This window comes from Argiope bruennichi, chromosome 4 (assembly GCF_947563725.1).
Source record: "Argiope bruennichi chromosome 4, qqArgBrue1.1, whole genome shotgun sequence".
NCBI classification, from domain to species: domain Eukaryota; kingdom Metazoa; phylum Arthropoda; class Arachnida; order Araneae; family Araneidae; genus Argiope; species Argiope bruennichi.
Genome location: NC_079154.1, coordinates 79,107,755 through 79,122,181, shown reverse-complemented (window position 1 = coordinate 79,122,181; position 14,427 = coordinate 79,107,755). Strand labels below are relative to the sequence as shown.

General features: G+C 26.7%; 1 protein-coding gene across 1 annotated transcript; it reads left to right on the top strand.

Moving 5' to 3' along the window:
• The first annotated feature begins 2,675 nt into the window (after positions 1 to 2,675).
• LOC129965550 (PWWP domain-containing protein 2A-like) lies at positions 2,676 to 14,159 on the top strand. Its single transcript, XM_056079542.1, has 2 exons — positions 2,676 to 3,087; positions 8,591 to 14,159. Exons 1-2 carry the CDS (start codon positions 2,912 to 2,914, stop codon positions 10,407 to 10,409), a joined length of 1,995 nt encoding a protein of 664 aa, XP_055935517.1. The 5' UTR covers positions 2,676 to 2,911; the 3' UTR covers positions 10,410 to 14,159.
• The last annotated feature ends 268 nt before the right edge of the window (positions 14,160 to 14,427 follow it).

Below are 14,427 nucleotides of genomic sequence, written 5' to 3'. Positions count from 1 at the left end.
TTTCAAAATAAAATTAATATTGAAATAAAATCCTACAAATACGATTTTTAGAAGCACATAAAGGTCTGTCTATTAGGCTAAACTTATAAAAAGTAAAATTAAAAAAAAAGACTAAATTCTTCTGAAAATTCAGTTTCGTTTTTTAAAGTTCAGAAGCAAAAGAGAACAAAAATTAACAGAAGCGCTTTCGGAATTTTTACCGCTAAAAAAGTGTCATTCTTATTTTCACGGCTTAACTGAAAACGACATAAAGAAATGCAGTCTTCCAGTCCCAGACATTTCGCTTCGCCTCTCTCTCTCTTCTACATCGCATTCACGAGGTTTCTCTCCCTCTCCATATGCTTTTCCACACAGCTGTGTAGCTTACCTCCTGCAGATTTTTCCAATATCTAGGGGCCGTTCACATATGTACATTGTGATCATCACTTTTTAAAAAGAAGTCCGCTGAGTTATAATAATACATAAATATTATTATAGAGCTCCGTTTTTATTGATAAAATAATCACAGCGAAGTTTTTGATCCATGAAATATATTTTTACATCTTCAATAATTGAAATCAGTGTCTTTCTTCTTTTTATTTGAACTGCGATTCCCAGTAATAGTTGTTTCTGATTATAACAATTTATTCGCATAAAAACCGACGGTAATAAAACTTACTTTTTAGTAATATAATAAAAAAGAAATCTATTAATTCATTGAATATACATTTACTTATTCAGTGAAATAAAAGAAATCTATTCGTTATATTTGTTCTTTCGTTAAAAAAGTGTCACCATAAAAATCTGATTATTCGAATTTTACTCAGACTTATAGAATGCAGATACTATTAGGAATTTTTTTTAAAAGGAAGTTGTCAATAATTCCATACCAGACTGAATAAACTGAGAGGCTTCTTATTTGATCTTATATTTTTCGACTGTAATTTCTTATTTCCTAAAAAAAAAAAAAAAAAAAAACTTATAATTTTTTTTTAGTTTTTTTTTTCTCTAAAAACTTAAAAGACGAAGCAACTAACAAAAACGAAGCAATGAAATATTTATAATTTGCTTCATTTTTTTCACTGAAATGATGACGCAGTAATGAAGATTCGCAGAGGAGTAGATTTACTATGCAGTAAATAATTCCTTTTTTGCCAGTATAATCAGTGACAGTGCTGTTCATAATTCATATTCACAACAATTTTATTAAATTTAAAATATGTTTTACCCTTTTACTCTCTTCTTTTCTTACTATATTTCGCTTAAATGTGTGCTATAATCCTTTATCGCGATCAAAATAACTCTTATATTATATTTACAATAATTTATTTGTAAGTGATGCATAATTACATACATTTCAGATCAAAAGTTTGTATAGTTTAATGTTAAGCGTTCGTTGATGAACTGTCATAAAATATTTTTTCAAGCTAACGACTTCTTCTGACTGTCTCGAATATATGAATCTTAAAAACCGATTTTCAATGCATACAAATGCTAGATATTGGTTAAACAATTAAAGAGGAAAAATTATCAAAAAAAAAAGTAACAAAAAAATTATAAACAAAAAAAAATAATAGTGCCATTTCAAAGGAAATGACAAAAAAAATAGTATTAACAGTATTGGTTTTTAGTAATTACTTTGAATAAAATATTAGTTCTAGGATTCCAAGCAATCTGCTCCAAAAAGCACTTGAATATGTATATAAGAAGAAAAAGAAAAAAAAAAGCGTCGAATGATAATCCAATTTATTATTATTTCCTCTATATAATTTTAAAATTGGTTTGTTTACAAAATTCATCCAAAAGATAGGAATGAAATGTTCCTGAAATGAATGTTTATGTTATTTAAAAGTAGATGAATTAAAATGAATATAATTAGAGTGAACAAACTAAGAATTTCTGAAAATACTTTTCAGAATTTTTGTATAAATAGTGAAGTGATGTGATAAAAAATAATTTTTGTCATTTGTAATGAGTATAAAATTAAAAAAAAAATTAGTCTAGTATTATTTTGAGTATTATACAATTTTTCTTATTTGTAATATTTTTTGTGAAAATGTATTTTGAGGTAAATTGGAAAAAGGAGAGATATGGAAATTGCATCGGTTTCTAAGAACTAATGCTCCTTCATAATATTTAATATCTTTACATAGAATTAATTTTCAGTATAGCTTTCTTATAGCAATTTAGAATTAAAAAAATAATATTAAAATTTTGGCAAAATAATTTGTTTCCTTGAAATCTAATCAACATTGTATTAGAAAAAATGTTCACGGTTAAAAATCAGATGAAATATAAAATAATAAAGTTTAAACAACACATCAGGATAGGTCGTAAAATTCTCATTTGAAAAAATATGTTCTTTTGGATCATGCAGTTATTTACAGCTAAGGGAATCACTCAAAATGGCGTCAAGCAAACAGAATTCTCAACTATATTGTTTCCACAGCAGTAGAGGCCATGGAAATGAGTTAATAAGTTTTTCATTTTTCTCATGTTACCTTAATTTAATTTAAAAGTACATTAAAATAAATCTTAAAGATATATAAACTAACAATAGTTAGTTTTAAATTTATAAAAGTATAGTAAAAAATATATATTTCTTTAAAATAAAAGGCGAAATCTTTATTAACCCTAGCCCCATTGGCGTGGAAAAAGAAAATCTCGCTTTCCTCTATAACGAATCGGCGTTTGCGAACGTGGCTCTTAAGGGAGACCTTTTATATTTTCAATTTACCAATTTAATCAAAGTTTGTTCGTGATAGTTAATGACTTAGAAAGACACTAAAGTGTTTAAAATTTGAAAATCTGAAAGAAATAAGGAATAACATTTATATTTTCATATGTTTCTAAGCGCTAGAAAAAGTGTTGTTAAGATCGGTTTCTGCGCAAGCGCAGTTCGCTTCTTCGTCTTCGCCAGCCTTGCAAACCCATGGAGGGTAAGCCTAGCATATCAGAAATGGCGACCGATACGGACTCTGATGTCACAAAATTGAAGGGGACAAAAATTTATGTTTTGGTCGAGGATGCTTTATTTGATGTATTAGTTGTGTCATTTCAATTTGGGACCAAAATATTTCAAGGAGCACTGTTGGATATCACAAAAAAGTGAGTAAATCATTATTATTATCGAAAATTTTATTACCTAGTAAATGAGTAAATCTTACTTAATGTGCTGAGCTGTTGCACTCATTTATTTGTAAACTATTTGATAAATCTGAAAAATTTCACTTCCATTAAAAAGTTCACATTTTTACGAACCCATTGATATATGATAATCGACTTTTTATCTGAAATTTAATATTTTTGGTGTTTTAAATTTGTTCATCAAAACTGCTGGCTAGCAAACTAAAAAAATTAGTTTTCATAGCTAATACATTGATGCAACTTCTGAATTTATTTTTTAATTTGTGCTATTTGTTACTATAAATATTAAAAAATACAATTTTGGAATTTATTACCTTTATTTCTTTCGAAAATTGTCAAAATATACTTTATGTATAGCTTTCTCTGCTCCATATGTTGTAAATACATTAAATTTTATCATGCATGATTCGTTTAGTTATTATTTCTAGAATTGATATCTGTTTTTAAGGAATCTGAAATCAATTTCATATGTGTGAATTATTTTGTTACTATAATAACCGATATATATATATAATAGAATATATTGAGTAGTCATGTTTTGAAACATGCAAATTTTCTTTCTATTATGATAAAACCCAGAATTTTTTTATTGTTATTGTTTTGATATCATTTGAAATAAGAAGCTATAAATTTTATTTTGTTTTATAATTTATGAGATCTTCTGGTATGTATTTTTCCCAATTTTTTAAATATTTTCTGCAACTTAAGCATGACTATCAGAATTGGCAGTTTTTCTAGGACCATGTTATAGGAAAGTGTTTACTACTAACATTAATTTATATCAGATATTATTACTTACTTTATATTTGATTTAATGGATTCTATATAAGAATGAAGGATTTAAATTTAGAAATAATATGAATTTTTGTCTTTCATTTTTCCTATTGTAATTCTATAATATAGACCATGAAATATTATCCATATAGACCATGAAATATTTGAATCACCATTGAGCTCTTAATGTTCAGTGTATGATTTTGTGTAACATTATACATTATGTAGTTTCACTTCTTTGGTTTATGTTTGCTGTTAAAAATTTTTTTACTTAATTTTTTTAGATATTTTAATTTGGTCTTACCTTTCATTCTTGCAAGTTTCCACATTTATTACAAGATTTATTTCTATCTATAAATATTGGCAATTTATTTGTATAGTTATAAAGATTTTTTCCCCTTACATTCAAGTTTTTTTGCTGTATTGTAATTAAATGCTTTGCAGTTTGATTAATATGGAAAATGTAGATTAAATAGGAAATTTTATATTTGAAATAAGTTGCTTATAAATTTTATATTTTTAGTGCCAAGTAAAATCTTAAATTTATCAGATATATCTGAAGGATGAAAGTTTTAAAACTTACTTAAAATTTTATTTAGATTCTCTAAATAATCAATATTATGAATTTGTATAGAAATTATTAATACAGAATATTGAAAGTTATTCACACAATTTGAGTGTTATAAAAATAGTGAAAGAAATAATAATAATAAAGAGATTGTATTATTACAATCATTTTATTTTTTTCTCACTTTCCATTTTCATTTTGTAACTATGTCTATCTTTTTATTGTTCTGACATTATTTATTTAAAGAAAATAATTTTGTTTTCCTTAATTTTTCAAGAAATTGGTTAATTGTTCTCACAATTATTCCCCATATTAAACCCATTTGAAACATTTCTAAAAATACAAGTTTTATTTATTTGTAATAATTTGATAGTTGTTGAAGTTGCTTCTTCATTAAAAATTAACATAAATATTATTTATTCTTCTATATCAATAAATAATGAAGATGACCCCTCTTTCCCACAGCTTCCTTTTGTCTGAATATTGTTTTTGTACTTTTTACAAAGTCTTTATTTTTTAAATCTATTTGATTCATGATACTTTAAAACTTTCTAATCAAAATCAGATAATTTTATTTCAGTATTGTAATTTGTTACATATTCGTGTTCAAACTTTTGTGGTTATTATTGAGTAAAAATGTGTGAAGTTATATATTTTACTTTTCTTTAGTGTTGTAATTTTTAGATTTACCCCTGTTGCAATGATTTATGTTAGGTCTTCGATTTCCTTAGTTTCACTTCTTTTAATTAAATACTCAAAATTATATGTTGATTTACGAATATCTTTTTACCAGCAGTTTATTATAATGCAATTTTTGCACTCTCCCTCAAAAGCTTCAATTTTTCCTTGCGGCATTCAAAATTTTTTCTTATAATTAAATAATCTATCGAAGTCCGATCAAATGGATTCGAAACGCGATTTTTAACTACGTCATTGGTTGCCCTTGGTTTCGTTTCATTAGTACTGCGTATTTTTGTTAAACAGCATTTGTCTAAAATGCCCAGATTTTATTTGCACAAATGTTAGAAATCAGTGAAATGTAGAATAATTAACATAGAAGCAATTTTCAGAAATTGCCATTTTTTTTTTCTAAGCAGGGAGCATTTTATGATGTTTCAGCAACATATGATCGTATTGTAGTTACTACACAGATCATATTTCGGAAAAAAGTTTAATCTTTATTAATTTATTGTTTTAATTTTACCTCCCTTATTTCCTACCTTTTTAGATTTCTAAAAAGAATTGTACACATATAAAAATGTGTGTGTGTTTTTTTATATGTGTATTGAACAAAACTAAGAGCTTAAACAGAAAACGAAATAAGGTTTCAATCTTTTTAATTACAGCAAACTACGAAAAAATTTGTATATTTTTAGAATTTAAAGATATAGCTTAATCAAAGAAATGTTTGATAAAAGTTCAGGATATTAAAATATATTAATTTATATTATCTTCACCACTTTTAAATCCCATTGAAGCCATTTTCTTGTATATCTTTCCATGTTCTCAACTTTCCTCATTATCTAAACCTTTTTTTTGTTCTTATTTTTTTAAAACTATTTTAGATGTTTATTTAAAATAGTTAAATACTTTAAGAGTTATGTATATTTTATATTTCTGCTTTGTACAACATAGGGCTATAAATTAATTTTGAGTAATGAATATCGAATCTTTTATTTTTTTAGTTAAGAAAATGCCGAATTTGTACATCCGAATTTTTTTATATGTATTAATAATAATCAATACTGTATAATCAGGAAAAAGAAAAAGAAAAAAAAAAAACCCTACATGTTTAAGGATGTATGGAAATAAAATTCCCCATCGAGTAAATCGTTTAAATTTTTAATCTTTGAAGCCGGCATTCAAATCTCATGTGGAATTGAAGTTCGATCGAAAAAAATTTCTTAATACCAGATGTATTTTGCATGCAAATGCTTTTATTTCCCTTCATATTCAGATTTTTTCTACCATTCATACTTTGTTATAAAAGTTATGTGTAATTTGGAGTTTTGTATATTCCCCAACTTTAAAATTTGTATCTTTTAATGAATAAAACTGAAGATCGGAAATGGCATTCATTTCTTATATCTTATTGCCAAGTTCAAAGAATTCTTTTATTTATATAATATGAGTAGAGATTCAATGGTAAAATAATAAAATCTTAGTTTGATCGTGGTTTAAAAACTCATCCTTCTTTCTTTCGCTCTATATCTGCTGTGTTGCGTAATTCGATGATGTGATATTCCTCATTTCAAAATTAATAAATACTCTAATAAATTTGATAGAAATATTCTTGAAATAAACATCGTTGCATGTCAAATCTTTTAGCAGGTCTTATTGATATAGTGTAATTTTTTTTAAATTCACCCTTGCACGCGTATATGTCTTTATGAAAAAAACCGTTGGCTGTATTTTATTTCTCACTCACCCCTTAAACTTAGTTTTCAAGATAACCTCAACAGTATCTAAAGAAAGAAAAAGGGGCTTTCTCGAAATTTGCTCCCTCAAAAAAAAAAAAAAAAAAAAGAGGAGAGGAATGTGCAAATTGTTTCTTGAGGTTGCATTTTAAAAGTGTTTAATCTAATTAAACCTCCTTTATATTTTTAATCGATTTTTTTAGATATTTTATTAACATTAAATTTTATGTCAAACATTCTTTGAAAACTAACATTAATGTGTTGCGATTTTTTTATTTGTTTTTTTATGAGTTGCTCTGAATAAGGTATTGTACAAGTATTGTTATTGTAATTAGTTTGGACTTAGAAGAATTTTTATAATAAAGTGACCTACATACAGCTAAATGTAAGAATTAGAAAGATTTTTATTAAGACCATTATTAAATTCATGATTTATCATTTTTTATTTATATAAACAATGAAACTGAATATTTCTTTTTATATTAGCAAATATTATAATGATATATATTCTGTTTAGTTTTTATTTCATCTTTTTATCTTATCCATTTTTACTTTTGGTTTTGTTTATTACCATGCATATTTGTACTATGTAAAAATCTTGATTTTATGAAATTTCTTCTTTTTTGTTAATTTATGTTTTCAAAAGATAAATATATTTTTATTATTATTATAGACAAGCAATAGTATTTTTATTTTGAATTTACAGTGAAGAATGAGGACATTCATATAGCCAGAAGAATTATTTAGGAGCAAAATGTTAAAACTTTAACTGAATTAACAAAAAATCTGAAATGCAAAGTGTTTCTTTTTTAGACACAATCTGAATATGGAAGCTTAGTGATTAAATAGTTTCATATTTTTCTGTTTAAAATAATAATCTTGCCTCTTATTGAGTTTATAAAAAGTTAAATATTTTTAGAACAGAAATCTAATTATGTTATTAGCCAATTTAGGAAAGATGTGTTGTCTTCACTTATAAGAAATTTAAAACTTTATATTATCTGTACTCTCTTCACATTTAATATTTAGACTTATCCTGATACTTCATTTTTTTTTAATGTTTTTGCATTTACTTACAGTTAGCTGCATGTCACAATTTAATGTTAACAAACAATTTACTACTTTAGTAGATGTTGAATTCTAATGAACACTGTAGCTAAAAAAATTATGTAACCCAAATGTTCATATTACATGAAGGGATTTGTGCAAAGAAGAGCTTAAAGTAATTTAATGCAGTTAGTTATTTGGTACATTTGAATGAAGTTCTTTGAACAAAATGCTTGTAAATGAAAATTTACTTAAGAATTTTTATTGAAGAATTTGATCAAAGTATTTCATCAAATTTTCACTGCCCATAAAATATTTTAATGCAGTTTATGAGCTTGAAATTCTTGATGCACTTAAATGAAGGAAAAATTTGTACTTGATTAAAGTTTAAAACTTTATGAAAAAAAAAAAAAGTTCTTTTACCTATATTTTCCTTTTCTTAAAATCTCATAGTTAAAGTTAAACAATTATATGACAGTCTTATGTGATATGTATTCTTGTTTTACTTTTAACAGTACTGATGAATATTGGCATTGTTAATGCTTTACATATCAGTCTATTTGATTGAAATGAAATAACTGTAGGGAAAAAAAAATCTCAAATTCTTCAATTTTGTTTTTTATATTCAATAGGGTAAAAAAATTATTTTACATTTCAGAAATGCTCCATATGGAATTGTGCCTCCTGCACCAGAGGTACCGAAAGATGAGGAAAATGTTTCTTCAACTAATGGTAATGGAGGAACTGAAGAAAAAATTGACAAACTGTATGCTTTGAAGCAAAGGCATACATATTATCAGGTACCTCCTGGTACTCACTTTTACTTTGGTCCTTATCGGCGCAATGCAAAAGATAAAAATGTTCGCATGCGTAGGTTGCGTCCTCGAAAAGTTTTGTGCTCTCATTGCCAGGAAGTTGTTCATGATGATTCGAATCAAAAAAGAGTTCCAGGAGTTGTGACTCGGAACACTGCTAACAAAGGGAATTTACAACAACAAAGTAATGGTACAAATGAATCTGAAAATGGTGCTAATACGGGTAGTGTAGCAAATCAAAGGATAGCCACAAGAAGTACAAAATTAGACTCATCAGACAAAAGTGATAGTGCCTCTACAAATACTTCAACTGAAAATGATGTTAAAAATGAATTAACTCAAGAAAGTACTGAATCAAAAACTATTGACTCCACAAGATCAAATTTAAGAGGTGAAAAAATGGTTTTGAGGAAGAGAAAATCTACAGATGTTGATAGTTCAGACTCTTCAGGGGCTTCCTCAGAAAAGTTAAAAAGAGTTGAGGCTTTGAAAACTGAAACAAGTGAGACTGCGACAGGATCTAATGTTGCATCTTCTAAGCAGGGGTTAGCTAAAACAAGCCCAGTGATCAAAATATCATTTGCAAATCCTCAAGGTAAAGATACAGTCTTGAAAATACCTGCAAGGATTAAAAATGCTAGTGACACAGAGGAAGACAGTAATTGGTCTTTGCAGGAGAATTCAGACTATAGTACAAAAAACTTTTCAAGTGCTAAAGCTGCTAAAAAAGCTCTAAAAAAAGCAAAAAAAGAAGCCCAGAAAAGGGCAGCAACCACAGCTACTTCACCTACCAGTACTACTGTTTTAAGTCCTAGTAATGAAAATGGGGATGCATCTGCTACAGAGAAAGAAAAACATCATCACCACAAACATAAAGTGAAAAGAAAGCGCAAACATAAAAATGGGGACACAGAAGCTGAGAAATGTGACTTAGAGAATACCGATACCAGAAATGTGTTTAATACTACAAATGGTAATGATGGATGGTGTTTGAGGACAAGTTTTCCTGGAGACATTAGTTCTTCTGGAGATCTGAATAAGTCGGCAAATATGTTTGAAGATGTTAAAAATAAATGTCTTCATCAGAAACTATCAATTAGTTTGAAACGCTTAAATGCCAAAGCATATATGAGATGTAGTCCTAAATATTCTATAGAAGAAGATTCGGTTGCCAGTGATGTAAGTTCTACTAGTAATGTTAGTGTGTGTTCTGGTTCTGGTAGTGATTATGGTGATGTGCCAGATTTTCCTAAGCATTCATCACCTCTCAGGGACATGGACAAGGTAAAACCTTTGATGATGAGAATTAGTACCCACAATGTAAAGAAATGTGTTCTGGATTTAGGTCGTGAAATGTCAGTGGGTGATATTGTGTGGGGAAAAATCCATGGTTTCCCATGGTGGCCTGGCAAAGTTCTTGCTTTATCTGTGTCTCAGAGGGACAATGGTGGAACAGCAAACCAGCAAGCTCATGTATCGTGGTTTGGGTCCTCGACATCTTCTTACATGCCTTGCAATCAACTGACACCCTTTCTGGACGATTTTAAAATTAGGTTTAATAAGAAGAAAAGAGGACCTTACAAGGAAGCTATTAAACAAGCCATGCATGAGGCACAGTTACCCCATAATGATCTTAGTGAATTGGGGTTTACCCCATCATAGCATAGGCTTTCAACTAGATCTTTTTTTTATAATTTACATCAAATAATGATGCCATTTATAGCATTAGTGCAATTTTTGTTTAATATTTGTCTTTTGCTTAGTAATGCTTTTGTTAAGAAATAGCTTCATCTGTCTTTGGGATGATTTCATTTTACATAATGTTGATTGTTAGGTGAAATTTTCATTGTTAGCCAAACTTCTGTTTGTGAGAAATTCGTATTATTAGGATTCTGTTAAACTGTTTTTTCACTTCGTAATTCCTACTGTTAATTTTTGAGTGTTTATTTATTCATTGCAGCATATATGTTTGTGTATTTTTCAAAACTTTTCTGATTACAGTGCAAGTCATCTGTAAAATCTGGAATTCTAAATTAAACTTTCATATTGAATGCTTTAAAATACTTCCATGTTGTAAATTTAAATTTTGAATGCTCTTAATTTTATTAACTGTAATAACTATTCTTTATAGTAAGAAATAATGAAAAATTAAAGGTGCTAAATTTATTGCTAATATAAAAACTTCATATGCATTTTCATCTTTTATCATTCACTAATAAAGTATTTTGAAATGTATTCTTCTATTATTGATATGTCTTTTAATTGTGTTATTACTATGTTAAAACTAATTTTTAAGTTCCAGTTTGTTATCATGACGCAGAGAAAAGTAATGAAAAGAGCAGAAAAGTAATGTTTTTGTCCTCTCTCTGTTGTTATCACCTTCTTTATTCCTCCAAAATACTACAACTTGTTTAGGTTATAAAAATTTGCAGCAATTTGTCAGATTTGATATAAAGGAAAGAAAATTGCATTAGCTTGTTTTTATCTCGATATATACATTTTTTTTTTTTGTTATAACAATTAATGTTTTTTAAAATTGTCTTATTTATACAATCTATTTATAAGTTTTTTAATGCACAGAATTGGATTTGTTTTTGAAACAGTATCTGTAAAAAAATCATAATCATCCCCCCATTAGGGAATGTATGTGGAATTTGTGGATTAAAAGATTTATTCTAATCCCCAATGCTATTCTAGTCTGATAGTCTCTTGTTTCGTTGAATTATTGTCTTTGTTGGTTAGAACCAATGTTGATAATTTATTTATTTGATTCAAATGAAAGTTATCATTCTTAGGTATAAAATGGAGCTTCTTAAATCATGGTGGTATGAAACTTTCTTAGCACTTTCTTTCAAATTCTTTACATAAAAGTAGTTTTTTAAAAATCAGATCACTTTAAGTTTAAAAGAGATAATATTAATATTTTAATGGATTTATTTGATGTCTTTCTATTTTTAAAAAAAAATTAGAATAACAATGAAGGTGAAAGCTCAATTTTTTTCCCCTTTTTGAAAAGGATTAGTTAATGGGAAAGTTCAAGAAGATATGGTTTAAAAATTAATTTCATCTTCAATATAAAGCATGTAAAATTCTGTACATATAATATTATTTTTCAAAATAATATTTCATGTTTTTTTTTCCAGTAAAGAAATTCTTTGAGGCTCTTTGAATATGTCCTAGTTGTAAATTAAATTTAAAAGGGATTTTTTTATTTAAAGTTTTTAATTTTTTTTAAGCACTGCTTCATTAATTATAATATTAATATTCTTGTATGGAATAAAATATTTAAAGGAGCTTAGATATTTTTAATTAAATATATTTATCTAAATATATATTTTCTTGAAAATATAATATGTAATTATTTGTGAAAATTGGAATTTTTAGCCTCGTGTGACTTCTGCCTTTTACTTCACTTCTAATTAAATATATTTTGCTTTTGAAAATCATTATTTGCATTGGCTCTATAATTGGGTTCTTGCCAGATAAGTTTAAATCAGGTGTCCTAGTAAGCTGATAATTTAAAATATAATGTAGCAATTTAGTGGCATCAATGTTGTTTAGTTTTTCTGTATAAATATTTCTTTGAATTGGCTTATTGTATTAAATGTAATCTAATTTACTTTGAGACCCTGATTTAAATTGATATAATATTATTACATGTGATAAATTAATAATTTTTGCATATTTAAAAGTATAGAAATAAGAGCTCTGAAATATGTATGAATTTTGCAAAGTGTTGTAAATCTTGTCTGTGATGTCATATATATATGTATATATATAGTTTGAAAATATAAAGAATTCTTGCAATTTGAATTGGATTATTGATATTCTATAAATTTTCTTCTTTGAAATAATATTGAAACTTTAATTTTGACTTAAGCATATAAGTATTTTGCTGATTTCTAACCCATATATTTAGTAGTTTTTTTTTCTTTTAAATTTAAAGAATTTTACTGAGATTATGGCATAATTTATCTGTTTTAAACTTCATTTGATTTTAATGAAGTGATTTGTTCTGAAAAATATGTATTGATTAATCATAAAATGAATGCATAAGTATGACTTGAATTTAATCTTGTATTTCAAATGTAATTTCTGTTCCCACATGATGCCCGGAAGACGTGATTATTCATTCAGCAGTTTTTATTTCCATTTTCTTTGAGTTCATGGAGAAGATTAGGACTTCTGCGATTTTTGATTTTTAAATTAAGTGTGGTGTGATTAGTTGGATTAATATTTTATTTTGTGGTGACGTTCATAATTTTGAATCATAATTAGATACCAAAGCAGGCACCTGTTTCATAAACTGCCACACCTTACCAGCTTTAAGACATTTGATCTTGGTGCATTTAACAGCTTCTACGTATGATCCCATGGCATATCATTGGTAGAATCCAGCCTTAAAATTCTAACCCTCTGATCCTAAACAATACCAATTTATTGTTTGTTGTGAAAAATTAAATAAATCACTAAATTCAAATAATTAAATTTTTTATGCTATCTTTCAGAATAATAAAATTCAGTCTTGTCATTAATGAAGTTTTACCTGATAAAATGCCATAAGTCATGGTCAATTATGATATCAAAGAATATTCACCCAAAAGGAAATTCTTCATCTCAAGTTATAGAGAACAGCCTTTATTTTTGTGACTTTATCAATAATTAACATGTATGAATCAGTGAATCGGGAAATATGATTAATAGATATGGTTTCAACCCTTGCTAGCTAAACAGCAAGTTATATATGTAATGGTTTTTTTTATTTGTACATAACATTTCATGTAATCAGTGCTGGTAGATTAAAAACAACAACAACAAAAAAAAAACCCTTCTAAACTAATGACATTTATTTTCCTTTACAGCCTTCTCTCTTAATATATAAATCTATTTTGCAAGTGATTATTTAATAAACTCATAAGAGCTGTAAATATCTATAATTCAAAATCATATGCCAAAAATGGAGACAGTAATCTGCTTTGAATTAAATTTCCTATAAATTTTGATGATACAAAATATAGCATTTTCTGCATTGTTTTTTTAGAGCCAGGAAAGTAATTTTGTTAAAAATCAGTTCCTACTTTATTTTCATCCTCCTGTGTTACGTAGATTTAATCACTACTTGTCTACCTCCCACCCTTTTCCATTTGGTAATGTTCATTAATTTTTTCCAGGGTTAAACATTAATCTTAATGTATTAAATTCTATGATCCGATTCTTAATATTGCCACAAATTCTCATATTTATTGTTCAGTATAACCATGTGAATTTGTTAAGTTTAAAGTTAAAACAAATTTTTGATATTAATTTTTAAAAGAACTAATAAATGAAGTCTGAAAAATTGAAAAGGAAAAAATTATACTTCCATCTGATATAATTTTGAGTATGCAGCATAATTTTTCATGTCCCTAATATCCGCTCACATAATATTTTATTTCAAAAAAATAAAATTAATGAATACTGTTGTTCTTGCAATAAAAGATTTTTCTATCCTCTTTTTTGCGGAGTGTAATGTTGCACAGTGTAAAATTAAAGAATGTCTTATTTTCTGAACTGCAATTTTTTTATGATTAGCCTATGTATATTTCTTTTATGCAGATAAGATGTTTTTAATTATTTCTCATACTGATACATTTTTAAAAAAAATTATTTTTAATAATTCATTCAATACCTTTTGAACTTA